Source organism: Pan troglodytes, chromosome 1, assembly GCF_028858775.2.
Source record: "Pan troglodytes isolate AG18354 chromosome 1, NHGRI_mPanTro3-v2.0_pri, whole genome shotgun sequence".
Taxonomy (NCBI): Eukaryota; Metazoa; Chordata; class Mammalia; order Primates; family Hominidae; genus Pan; species Pan troglodytes.
In genome coordinates, this window is record NC_072398.2 from 178,032,145 (window position 1) to 178,045,984 (window position 13,840).

A 13,840-nucleotide genomic window follows, 5' to 3' on the forward strand; every position below is an offset into this window, starting at 1 on the left:
GCTCATACCTGTAATCCCAGCACTTCGGGATGCTGAGGCAGGTGGATCACTTGAAGTCAGGAGTTCAAGACCAGCCTGGCCAACATGGTAAAATCAGGTCTCTAATTAAAAAAAAAAAAAAAAAACTACAAAAATTAGCCAAGCTTGGTGATGCGCACCTGTAATCCCAGCTACTTGGGAGGCTGAGGCAGGAGAATCGCTTGAATCCAGGAGATGGAGATTGCAGTAAGCCAAGATCATGCCATTGCACTCCAGCCTGGGCAACGGAGCAAGACTCCATGTTGGGGGAAAAAAAAAATCAGTAGCCTTTGTATACACAAGTAACGACCAGTTTAGAGGATATAACACCAGTGAAAAGTCCATGTGCAATAGCAGCAGCAAGGATGATTAAAGGAATTAAAGAAGGTATTTAGGAATAAGTTTAACAAGAAATAAAACACTTAGATATGAAGAAAACTTTAAAACACTCCTGAAAGACACAAAGACAGAACTGAATAAATAAAAAGATAATCCCTGTTCTTTGACAGGACAACTCAGCCTCATAAATACATCAGTTTTCCCTAAATTAATTTAACAAGATTAATACAATCCTAGTAAAAATACCAATAAGATTTTTTATGGAGCTCAACAAATTGAGAGTAAAGTTCAAATGGAGAAAAAAAAAAACCCATGCACATAACCTATGCATAAATGGAGGCAAGAAAACACTGAAAAAGAAAAACTATGAGGGCTCTTGGGCCAGAAAAAGATGTTAGTGAGATAACTGGTAAAATTTAGAATGAGGTCTGTAGATTATATAATAGCATCATATCAATATTAACTTCCCAATTTTTATCACTGTAGTGACTATGAAAGAACTGCAACTTACTCTCAAACTTTTTTTAATTAATTTTGTTGTTGTTGTTTGTTTGGTTGTTTTTTTTTTTTTTTTTTTTGAGATGGAGTCTCGCTCTGTTGCCCAGGCTAGAGTGCAGTGGCGCGATCTCGGCTCACAACCTCTACCTCTCGGGTTCAAGCAATTCTCCTGCCTCAGCCTCCCGAGAAGCTGGGACTACAGGTGTGCACTACCAGGCTGGGCTAATTTTTTGTATTTTTAGTAGAGACGGGGTTTCACCATGTTGGCCAGGCTGGTCTTGAACTCCTGACCTCATGATCCGTCCGCCTTGGCCTCCCAAAGTGCTGGGATTACAGGCGTGAGCCACAGCACCCAGCCTTACATTTTTTAAAAATTACATAGCAATATAGATAAAAAGAATTCATTAAAACAACAAGCATGGCAAAATGTTAATTTTTAGAAAATCTAGAGGAAAAGTATTAGGAATTCTTGTACTATTTTGGCAACATTCTTGTTCAGTCTGAAATTACTTCTAAACAAAATATTTTTAAAGTATATTACAATATACCTCTAAAAATGAAGCATATCATCTTTTAAAATCGACAAACCTGGGCCAGGCGCGGTGGCTCACACCTGTAATCCCAGCACTTTGGGAGGCTGAGTTGGGCGGATCACGAGGTCAGGAGATTGAGACCATCCCGGCTAACATGGTGAAACCCCGTCTCTACTAAAAATACAAAAAATGCCATGTGTGGTGGTCGGGTGCCTATAGTCCCAGCTACTCGGGAGGCTGAGGCAGAAGAATGGCGTGAACCCAGGAGGCGGAGCTTGCAGTGAGCCAAGATCATGCCACTGCACTCCAGAGCGAGACTCTGTCTCAAAAAAAAAAAAAAAAAGAGAGAGAGAAAAGAAAAAAAATTGACAAACCTTTCAAATGACAACCATAAACAAATTTAATTTCAAATTATAATCTGGCCACATTCATTATCTAATTAAGTAATTTAAAATATTTATTATTTTTAAACAAAAATGCTATTACAATATTCAGTTTTCCTTCCCCTTCACAAAATAGGTCAAAAAAGAAAAAAGGAAAGCCAAGCACAAATGAAAATTTCAAGCAAAACATGTTTCTGTACCTATAATAAATGCTAACAAAAAGTACTTAATGTCCCTCAACTATGTACAGGAATGACAAGAAAACTAAAAGTTAATATACAGTAAAACCTTTTTATTATTTAAAATTAAATATAGCTATATGAGAAACAATGAAAAGAATGGAGGTTTTATAGTATGGCAGATTTGGGTGTGAAATCCTCTCCTATCACCTATTAGAAGAAGTTACTCAAATTCTCCAAGCTTCAGGTTCCTCATATGAAAAATAGGCATACACTTACCTCTTAAAATAGTTGTTATATTTGGTGTGTAAAATATCTAAGATGTGTGAGGCACGCAACAAAGAGCAGCTACTATTACTGGGAGAAAGGGCTGCGCAAGGGCTTTTGAGTGAGACAGAAATAGAATGGAACATAGGCTCTGCTACTTATTGACCCTATGATCCTGGTCAAAAACTTGTCTGAATATCAGATTCTTCTGGTATAAAATGAGATAATAACACCTCCGATAATGGATTCTTGTGATAGCTGAATAAGATAACATACGTATGGAAATTCACTCCTTCATTCAATAAATGTTTGTTGAGTATTTAAATATGCTGCAGACTATAGAAGAGAAAGAAGAAAAAAAAAAAACTTCTTTCTGGTTAAATAACATGCCAAGCTCTGTGCTTGGCTGTGTATATCAAGGTAAACAAAGCAGACATGGACCCTGCTTTCGTGGAGTTTATAGACTAATAAGGAAGACGAAAATTAAACAAGTAAAATCACATATGATAAATATATGAACATAAATAGTGCTAAGTGCTATGAAGGAAGCAATATGAAGCTATCTAAGAAAGAGAATAACAGGAGGGGACTACTTTGATTTGAATAGTCATGGAGGGTCTTTCTAAATTTTAAAGATGAATTAATTACACAACACTGATTTGTGCCAGGCACTATTCTTTTTTTTTTTTTTTTCTTTTATCCTTGGTTTAGCCAGGTACTATTCTAGGTTAACAATCAATGTGCAGGAAATAAGACAAATAAAAATCCATGCTTTTGTTGAACTTATATTCTGGTTGGAAGAGTCAATAAACAAGAATATATATATATATCATGTTATATGGCACCTGTAATAATCTGACATATATGTATGTGTCAGATATATGTCAGATTATTATAGGTGCCATATAAAATGATAAAGCAGGAGATAGTGAATAGGAAGTTCTGGGAAGGAGAGTGATGAAAGAAAGCAGAAGGTGGCTTTTAAGCAAAGACCTGATGGAAGCAAGGGAGCTGGCTCTGACAATCTTAGGGTAGAAGCTAAGGCCCTACCTGAAGAAAAGCTTGGTGTGTTTGAGGAACAGAAAGAAAGGATAGTGTGGTTGGAGCAGACTAGTGAAAGAAAAAATGGTCGGAGATACGGTCAGAGAGCTAATGAGGGTGGAGGGAATGATCATGTAGAAGTTCATAGGCCATAAGAAGACATTTGGGTTTCAATCTGAATGTCATGAGAAACAATGGAGAATTTTAAGCACAGGAGTGAAATGATCTGATATATTTTAAAAGCATGGCTCTGGCTATAAAGTAGAGAATTGACTCTGGAGGTGCACAAGCAGAAGTAGAGAAACCAGTTAGAACACTCCTAAATTTCAGGTGCGAAATTATGCCACTACAGCAAAAGTAGCAGAAATGGTGAGAAATGGATAGACTGAGAATACAGAGAAAAGGCTTGCTGATATATTGAATGTAGAGTATGAATAGCTTGATCTTTCACCTCTTCTTGGTTGACATTTTAAGATCCTCAATTTATAGTCCATGGCCAGTCATGGTGGCTCACGCCTGTAATCCCAACACTTTGGGAGGCTGAGACAGGTGGATCACTTGAGCTCGGAGTTTGAGACCAGCCTGGGCAACATGGCAAAAAGCCACCTCTACCAAAAATACAAAAAATTAGCCGAACATGGTGGTGCACATCTGTAGTCCCAGCTACTCGAGAGGCTGGGGTGGAAGGATCGCTTGAGCCTGGAAGGTGGAAGTTGCAGTGAGCCGAGATCGTACCACTGCACCCAAGCTGCATAACAGAGTGAAACCCTCAGCTTGGAAAAAAATAATTTATAGTCCATGATTAAAGGAGACAAGATTTGTGTTATTTTTCCTATTTCAACTTCCTGCTATAGAGTACTCTAGGTACTTCCCATACCATAGTCTATATATAAATACTTTCTCTATGACTAAGTTCTACAAGAACTATTACTTCGATTTAATTCAAAAAACATTTTACATCTTATATATCCTGGCATCCTCCACAGTTCCTTAATAAATCACTGTCATTTCTCATCTCATGTATATAACTAGTAAGAAGCCTCAAAGTTTTTTAACTGTAACATACCATATTTTTCCATATGTTCTTTTCCAGCATACCCAAACATCTGAGGAGCAACTGGGTGAGCAGACAATCCATACTTATTGATCAGGAGGTCAACATGCTTATCAGTGGGAATGGTTCTATCTGAAAACTAAGAGGGGGGAACAAAATTTCATAAGCAGCTGACATGATAAGTGTCTCTTTCAAAACTACTACAGTGCTATTAAGACATTTATTTATTCTAAGCACATAGTACACCAGAAATTGTCAATGTGAATCAAATCAGTTAAGACATGCTCCACAGGGAAACATGGGAAGAAGAAAAAATAATCAAGTGACCAAAGAGGTATTAACTCTTTCAAGAAATATTTATTGGGCATCCAGTATGTGCCAGTAACTATTCCATCCTGTCGTGGGGTGGGGGTTGGGGGGAGGGATAGCATTAGGAGATATACCTAATGTAAATGACAAGTTAATGGATGCAGCACACCAACATGGCACATGCATACGTATGTAACAAACCTGCACGTTGTGCACATGTACCCTAGAACTTAAAGTATAATTAAAAAAAAAAAAAAAACCGAAGGAAATAGGCTGGGCGTGGTGGCTCACGCCTGTAATCCCAGCACTTTGGGAGGCTGAGACGGGTGGATCACTTGAGCTCAGGAGTTCAAGACCAGCCTGGCCAACATGGTGATCCCTATCTCTACTAAAAATACATAAATTAGCCAGGTGTGGTGGTATGCACCTACAGTCCCAGCTATTCGGGAGGCTGAGGTGGGAGAACTGCTTGAACCCAGGAGGTGAAGATTGCAGTGAGCCGAGATCACACCACTACTGCACTCCAGCCTGGGCGACAGAGTGAGACTCTGTCTTGGGAATGAATAAATAAATAAATATATACACACACACACACACGCACATAATATATACACACAACACACATATATACATATATATACACATACATATATACACATATATACATACATATATACACATATATACATACATATATACATATATACATACATATATACATATACATACATACATATATATACATATACATACATACATATATATATACATATATACACACACACACACACACACACACATATATAGTAGCCAGGCATGGTGGGTCATGCCTGTAATCCCAACACTTTGGCAGGCCCAGGTGGAAGGCCCACCTGAGCCCAGGAGTTCGAGACCAGCATGGGCAACATAGCAAGATTCCGTCTCTGCAAAAAATTAGCTGGGCGTGGCTAATTTAAAATAAAGAATAAATTAAACCCAAAGTAAGGAGAAGAAAGGAAACATCAAGAATGAGAGCAGATTGAAATAGAAAATGAGCAGAATGAAAAAGAATGAGTAGAAGTGAGCAGAATAAACTAGAAAAAAGAATATAGGCCAGGCGCCATGGCTCATACCTGTAATCCCAGCAATTTGGGAGGCCAGGCGGGCGGATCACGAGGTCAGGAGTTTGAGGCCAGCCTGGCCAACGTGGTGAAACCCCGTCGCTACTAAAAATAAAAAAATTAGCTGGGCGTGGTGGCAGGCGCCTGTAATCCCAGCTACTCAGGAGGCTGAAGCAGGAGAATTGCTTGAACCCGGGAGGCAGAGGTTGCAGTGAGCTGAGATCACGCCATTGCACTCCAGCCTGGGCGACAGAGTGAGACTCTGTCTCAAAAAAAAAAAAAATTGAAAATCAGTAAAAACAAAAGCTGGTCGTTTTATTGTAAACTTTCTTTTTCCATGATCACCCTGACAAAAGATGACCATGGAAAAAGAGAGAAGATAAAAATTACCAACACCAGAAGAAGGGAAGGGAAAAGACACGTCCAAAGATCCTACATTAAAAAGACGGGAATAACATGAATGACTTTTTACCAATAAGGTTAATAATTTAGATGAACTGGACAAATTCCGTGAAGGACATAAACTATCAACGCTCACTTTACAAAAAAAACAGACAACCTCAATAGTAATATATTTATATATAAACTTAGAAGATTGAAAACTTTCCCATAAAGAAATCACCAGGCCATGACCCAAAGATGAGAATGCAAAAAAAAAATTTTTTTTTAATTAAAAATATTTTAGGGCTGGGCGCGGTGGCTCATGCCTGTAATCTTACTTTGGGAGGTCGAGGCGGGTGGATCACCTGAGGTCGGGAGTTCAAGACCAGCCTGACCAACATGGAGAAACCCTGTCTCTACTAAAAATACAAAATTAGCAGGGCGTGGTGGCGCATGCCCGTAATCCCAGCTACTCGGGAGGCTGAGGCAGGAGAATCGCTTGAATCTGGGAGGTGGAGGTTGTGGTGAGCCAAGACTGCGCCATTGTACTCCAGCTTGGGCAACAAGAGTGAAATTCCATCTCAAAAAAAAAAAATTTTTTTTAAAAAGAAAAGAAAAGAAGTCACCAGACCAGATGTGAACTGGTGAATTCTACCAAAAATTTAAGAGAAAAACATACCAATTTACATATAAACTACTCCAAAAAACAGAAGAGAGGAGAACACTTCTCAGCTATTCTATGAGGCCAGCATTATTCTCGTATTAAAACTAGACTGGGTGTGGTGGCTCACACCTGTAATCCCAAAACTTTGGGAAGCCAAGGTGGGCAGATCACTTGAGCCCTGAAGTTCAAGACCAACCTGCACAATGGAAAGAAAAAAACAAACCAACACCCTTGCGGACATAAACACAAAAATCCTTAACAAAATTTTAACAAATCAGGCCCAGCGCAGTGGCTCACACCTGTAATCCCAACACTTTGGGAGGCCCAGGCGGGAGGATTGCTCGAGCCCAGGAGCTTGAAACCAGCCTGGGCAACATAGGGAGAACCCGTCACTTAAAAGAAAAAAATTAACAAATCAAATCCAACAATATACAAAAAGGATAATATATCATGACCAAATACCAAACATTACCCCAGAATATGGGATAGACTAACAGTCAAATATCAATCAATATAATTCATCATATTAACAAACTAAAAAAGAATAACAAACAAAATAAGAACATCTCAATAGATAGCTAAAAAGCTTGTGAAAAAATGTGGCCAGGCGCGGTGCCTCATACTTGTAATCCCAGCACTTTAGGAGGCCGAGGCAGGTGGATCGCCTGAGGTCGGGAGTTCAAGACCAGCCTGGTCAACATGGTAAAACCCCGTCTCTACTAAAAATACAAAAATTAGCCCGGCATGGCGGTGGGAGCCTGTAATCCCAGTTACTTCGGAGGTTGAAGCAGGAGAATCGCTTGAAACAGGGAGGCAGAGGTTGCAGTGAGCCAAGATTGTGCCACCGCACTCCACTCCAGCCTGGGTAACAGAGACTCCATCTCAAAAAAAAAAAAAAAAATTGTGAAAAAATTCAACAGAAGGACTGACACTACTCAATTTTAAGACTTACCTAAAGCTACAGTAATTAAGACAGTGTGGTATTGACAAAAAAAAATTCAGACAAATTAGACAAATAGATAAATGGAACAGAATAAAGAGTTCACACATAGACCTACATAAATATATGACAAAGAAGCAAAGGCAATATAATGGAAAAAAGATAATCTTTTCAACAAATGGTGCTGGGACAACTGGACATCCACATGAAAATAATGAATCCAGGCACAGACCTTACACCCTTCACAAAAATTAACTCAAAATAGATCGCAGACCTACATGTAAAACACATGTGACAGAAAACCTAGATGACCTTGGGTTTGGCATTGGCTTTTTAGATACACCATAAAAGGCACAATTCATGAGAGAAAGAATTGAAAAGCTGGACTTTGTTAAAATTAAATTTTCCTCGGTTGCCCAGGTTGGGGTGCAGTGGCACAATCATGGCTCACTGTATATCAATATGTTCTAATCAGGAAAGATGTTCAACTGTTAATTGAAAAAGTAACATGTAAAATATCATTAATCTTCTCTATATATTTACAAAGGTTTTTTATGTGTGGTTTTTTGTTTTGTTTTGTTTTGTTTTTTTGGCAGAGCTAGCTGAGGTTTTATTTTGGAAAAAAAAAATTGAATTGTTTTGTAGCTGGAGGCATGGGCAAGGGGGGTACCCCAGGCAGTAAATTTACAAAGGTTTTTTAATGTGTGTGTGTATATGCATATGAATGCTTAGTTACATGTGTCTGTATTAATTTGGGAAAATGGCAGGAGATATAGATACTTAATTATTAACATTGGTTACCTCTGAAGGACAAGATTAAATAGACAGAAGGGGCCAGGGACCAGGGGCCAGGGGCCAGGGGCAGTGGCTCACGCCTGTAATCCCAGCTCTTTGGGAGGCCGAGGCGGGCAGATCACGAGGTCAGAAGTTTAAGACCAGCCTGGCCAATATGGTGAAACCCCATCTCTGCTAAAAATACAAAAATTAGCCAGGCGTGGTGGCGGGCACCTGTAGTCCCAGCTACTCGGGAGGCTGAGGCAGGAGAATCGCTTGAACCCAGGAGGCGGAGGTTGCAGTGAGCCAAGATTGCACCACTGCACTCCAGCCTGGGTGACAGAGGGAGACTTGGTCTCAAAAAAAAAAAAAAAAAAAAAAGGCAGAAGGAGGGACTTTTAATTTATATATATTTCTTTTTAATTGTACTATGGGATTATGGATGAATTTTACTATTTTATAATTTTTAATAATTTTCAAATAAAAGTTACCAGTGTATGTACCATTCGCTGCTGAAAAAAATACATATTTTTCATGTATCATAAACATTATATATTCACTTACACAACCTTATTTCTCAGTCTTCTCCAGCTGCCACTCTAATCCAGACAGTTTTTAAAACTGTTCCCTAGGTATATCATATTCATTCAAACACCCATGACTAGGCTCATGATGCTTTCCCTGACATCTAGGAAGAGCTCATTTCCCCTTACCCACTTCTAAATTATCTTTAAGATCCAACCTAACTTCTACCACTTTTTAAAGGCATTCTTTAAAGAGGGAAACAACTCATTGATTTGAATGCCTATTAAGTGCCACTTTTGTGGTTTCTAAGAAATATTATCACATGTATTTAACTTAATTTGGGGTAGAGGTCCTTTAATGTTTCAACAGAGAAAATGGGATCAGGTTGATCACATAAGTTAGATAATAGTATAATCTTAGATAACAGTAAAAAATTATCTTCAACTCATTTTCTTTTTTTTTGAAACAGAGTCTCACTCTGTCGCCCAGGCTGGCGTGCAATGGTGCATCTTGGCTCACCGCAACCTCCACCTCCTGGGCTCAGGCTATTCTCCTGCCTCAGCCTCCCGAGTAGCTGGGATTACAGGCGCGTATCACCACATCCGGCTAATTTTTTGTATTTTTAGTAGAGATGGGTTTTGCCATGTTGGCCAGGCTGGTCTCGAACTTCTGGCCTCAAGTGATCCGCCCATCTCAGCCTCTCAAAGTGCTGGGATTACAGGCATGAGTGAATTTTTAATTTTATTTATTTCATTTTTCTTTTCTATAAATTATGTTTAGGTTTTTTTTTTCATGCCAATAATGTTCTTTTTTGTAATCTCCTATAGCCTAAAGCGGTTCCCAAGCTGTCTTTTATTTCTCTAAACATAACAAACATGGTTAAATCTGCATCCAATAAATCTAGTTTTGGTGGTCTTCAGAGATTACTTTTTACTGCTCCTTCTTCCTTTCGGTTCTCAATTGTGGTGTCTTGTTTCTTTAATCCTTGGTTATCTTTAACTGCGTGTCCTTGAAATTTTATTTGAAGGGTTCTCAAAGCCTGGAAGAAGGGTGCTTTCCTCCAGAAGAAAATTTGTCTAGGTTACTACCATTCTGGAACTAATTTAGATTCAATTCATGGTTTGAGGTTTCCTGGACGACTTAGATAATGAGAATGTTGGCAGTGATCCCACATGAGGGCTAGTCTGTGATTTATTAACTCAATGAAAGGTTTTACTGAGTTTTTTATTCTTTCTCTTTTTTTTTCCTCCCCTGTTTTACTGGATGCCATGGTAACTCTCCCTATCATCTCATGGAAGTGGGCAGTTTTACTTCAGGTTCATCCTACCCAAAGAGTTTACCTTACGTAGTATCAATTTAATGTGGGTATTAAACTTCTGATCTTGGGAAGGCCTGAGCTTTGACTATTTCCCCTTTCATTCCAGGGGGCTGTTAAAATTGTGGCTCACAGCTGCCTGATCAGCAAAGATCTTCAAGGCAAAAGTAGCTGCAAATGCTGATGTTAATTCTCTGGCACTCATCTGCAGTTCCTCTCTCTTGCTAGTTCTTCAATACCTTTAGGATTTCTTTTTTCATATTCTATCCAAATATTTTAGTTGTTATCAGTGAGAGAACTGGCTCAAAAAACTTGGCTTGCCATTACCAGAATCAGAAGTCCCACATTTTATTAACTCTCTTCAATTTGTTGAATGAATTTCATTTATTGAATGTAATTCGTTTATCAAAAAAATGAATAAATGAATGGCTTTCAAATTAAATAGATAAGTCAACTTCAAATTCCAATAATCTCATATCCTTGAACACCAGTTTCATCATTGGTAAAATAAACAGTTTGAACAAAATTATCTCTAAGATTCTTCACTATTCTAAAATACCAAGATCTATGCATACATGTAAGTATCACCTTTCAACTTTTGGGTTATATTAGCTCATTTAGTAACTATGCCAAAATAACACTCACTTTTATTCCAAGGCTTCCCTTACTCATCTTCTCAAACCCAAGAGCCAAGACACATTCTGCCACACCTTAAAGGAAAATGTAATTATTTTGAAAATTCAAATTTCCAAACACCAACAAAATACCATTAAATACTTCAATTCAAATAAGTACGTCAAGTGAGCACACAATGGCTCGAACTTATAGTCCCATCAGTTTGGGAGATCAAAGCAGATGAACTGCTTGAGGTCAGGAGGTCAAGACCAGCCAGGCAACATAGTAAGACTCTGTCTCTACAAAAATTAAAAAAATTAAAATGTTTGAAAAATTAGCTGAGTGTGGTGGTACACACCTGTAGTCCTAGTGACTTGGTAGGCTGAGGCAGGAGGTCACTTGAGCCCAGAAATTCTGTCTCTAAATAAATAAGCCAATTTAAATAAAATATAAAAACATACTATAACCCCACAAAGGTTTTTGTTGTTGTTGTTGTTGTTGTTTGTTTGCTTTTTTTTTTTGACACAAAGTTTCAGTCTGTCACCGAGACTGGAGTATAGTGGCAGGCTCACAGCTCACTGCAGCTTCAACCTCTCAGGCTCAAACGATCCTCCCACCTCAGCTCTCTATTAGCTGAATGGGGTGGCACATTCGTGTGCCACCCCATTCAGCTAATTTTTGTATTTTTTGTAGAGAGAGTTTTACTATGCTGCTCAGGCTGGTCTTGAACTCCTGGGCTCAAGCGATCTGTCCACCCCGACCTCCCAAGTGCTAGGATTACAGGCATGAGCCACTATGCCCGGCACCACAAAGGTTTTGCTGGGTTTTGGTTGTTTTTTTTGTTTTTTTTTTTGAGACAGTGTCTCACTCTGTCACCCAGGCTGGAGTGCAGTAGTGCAATCATGGCTCACTGAAGCCTAGACCTCCTGGGCTCAAGCAGTCTGCATGTAGCTGGGACTGCAGGCCTGTGGCACCATGACCAGTTTTCTTGCTTTTTTTTTTTTTTTGTAAAGATGGAGTCTCACCATGTTGCCCAGGCTGGTCTCAAATTCCTGGGCTCAAGTGATCCACCCACCTCAGCTTCCCAAAGTGCTGGGATTACAAACATAAGCCACCAACCAGCCAAAGTTTTTAATAACAGAAAAATTATAGAGAAAATCTTTATATTCTTCTAGATAAGAGGAAAAATCGGGCCAGGTGCGGTGAATCACACCTGTAATCCCAAAACTTTGGGAGGCCAAAGCAGATGTATCGCTTGAGACCAGGAGTTCAAGACCAGTCTGGGCAACATGGCAAGACCCCATCTCTACAAAATATACAAAAATTAGTTGGGTGTGGTGGCGCACGCCTATGATCCCAATTATTAATACTTAGGAGGCTGAGGTGGGAGGATCACCTGAGGCCAAGAGGCACAGGTGGCAGGAGCTGAGATCATGCTACCACACTCTTGCCTTGGTGAGAGAGTGAGGCCCTGTTTCTAAAAAAAGAAAAGAGGAAAAATCAATAAGGTGCTTAATTCTTCTCTTGAGTCTTAATACGTTAATAAAATTTCATGTTAATGTAGAAATGTGTTTCAGTAATGAATATAAAAAGCTAATTTAGAATCACATTTAGAAAAACATTTAAAATTTGAAATTAAAAATTAAAAAATGAAACCAGTGAAAATCTCAAAAGAATTATTTTTGGAGAGAGGGGGGCCCCTAAAAATGATGTTAAAGTTCAACTGAAGAGCCAAATATTCCTGCAGAAGCTGAACTAAAAAAAAAAAAAAAAAGACAGAATTGCCACATTTTTTCTTAAAAAAAATAAAAGAACAGAAACAGGGACCACTAGCATTATCAAACAATATAAAGTTCCAATAATTAAAATGCTGGGTAGTGAAATAGTGATGAACAATCAAATCAGTGGAACAGAGAGAGGACCTAATAAAAAACCCTAGAATATATGGAAACATAGGATATGATACATATACAAAAGAACTGAAAATACACAGCCACAAAAAATATATATATATACACAATGTTTACAATGGCATTATCTACGCCCTCCCCCTTCCCCCAAGTTTTAAAAGACAGTGTCTTGCTCTGTTGCCCAGGCTGGAGTATAGTGGCACAGTCATAGCAAACTGCAGCCTCAGTCTCCTAGGCTCAAGTGATCCTCCCGCCTCAGCCTCCCAAGAAGCTAGGATTACAGGTGCCAGACACCATGCCCATTATGGCAGCATTATTCATAACAGCCAAAAAATAGAAACAATCCCTCAACTGATGGAAACAAAAAAAATGCAAGCAACAATGTCCATCAACTGATAAACAGGTAGAAGAAATGTGGTGTAGCCATCCTAGCACTTTGAGGGGCCAAGGCAGGAAGATCGCTTAAAGCCATTAGCTCAAGATCAGCCTGGGCAACATAGCAAGACCTCATTTCTACTTATTTTATTTTTTATTTTTCTTGTACATTTAAAATACAGTCCATCTATTTTTTTAATGTGATATATCCATACAATGGAATATTATTTGGCCATGAAAAGGAATTAAGTACTGATATATGCTACAACATGAATAAATTGTGAAAACATTGTGTTAAGTGAAATAAACCACAAAAGGCCATGTATTGTACAATTCTATTTATATAAATATTCAGAATATGAAAATCCACAAAAAGAAAGTAAATTAGTGGTTTCTAGGGACTGAGGGGAGGAGAAAATAGAGAATGAATGCTAATGGGTACAGGGTTTCTTTCTGTGGTGATAAAAATGTTCTAATATGACCAGGTGTGGTGGCTCACACCAGCACTTTGTGAAGCCAAGGTGAGCCTCACACCTCACTTTGTGAGGCCAAGGTGTAATCCCAGCACTTTGTGAGGCCAAGGTGAGCAGATCACTTGAGGTCAGGAGTTTGAGACCAGC

The 13,840-nt window shown here is 38.8% G+C and overlaps 1 protein-coding gene across 3 annotated transcripts in view; it reads right to left on the minus strand.

Moving 5' to 3' along the window:
* SCP2 (sterol carrier protein 2) overlaps positions 1-13,840 on the minus strand; it is a 127,722-nt gene that overhangs the window by 89,284 nt on the left and 24,598 nt on the right. For all 3 annotated transcript variants that reach the window (XM_016918530.4, XM_513413.8, XM_024345852.3), the window contains exons 5-6: positions 10,966-11,030; positions 4,325-4,451 (exon numbers count right to left, since the gene is read on the minus strand). In XM_016918530.4, the coding sequence (XP_016774019.1) occupies positions 4,325-4,451; positions 10,966-11,030 (192 nt within the window). The remainder of the gene's footprint in view (positions 1-4,324; positions 4,452-10,965; positions 11,031-13,840) is intronic.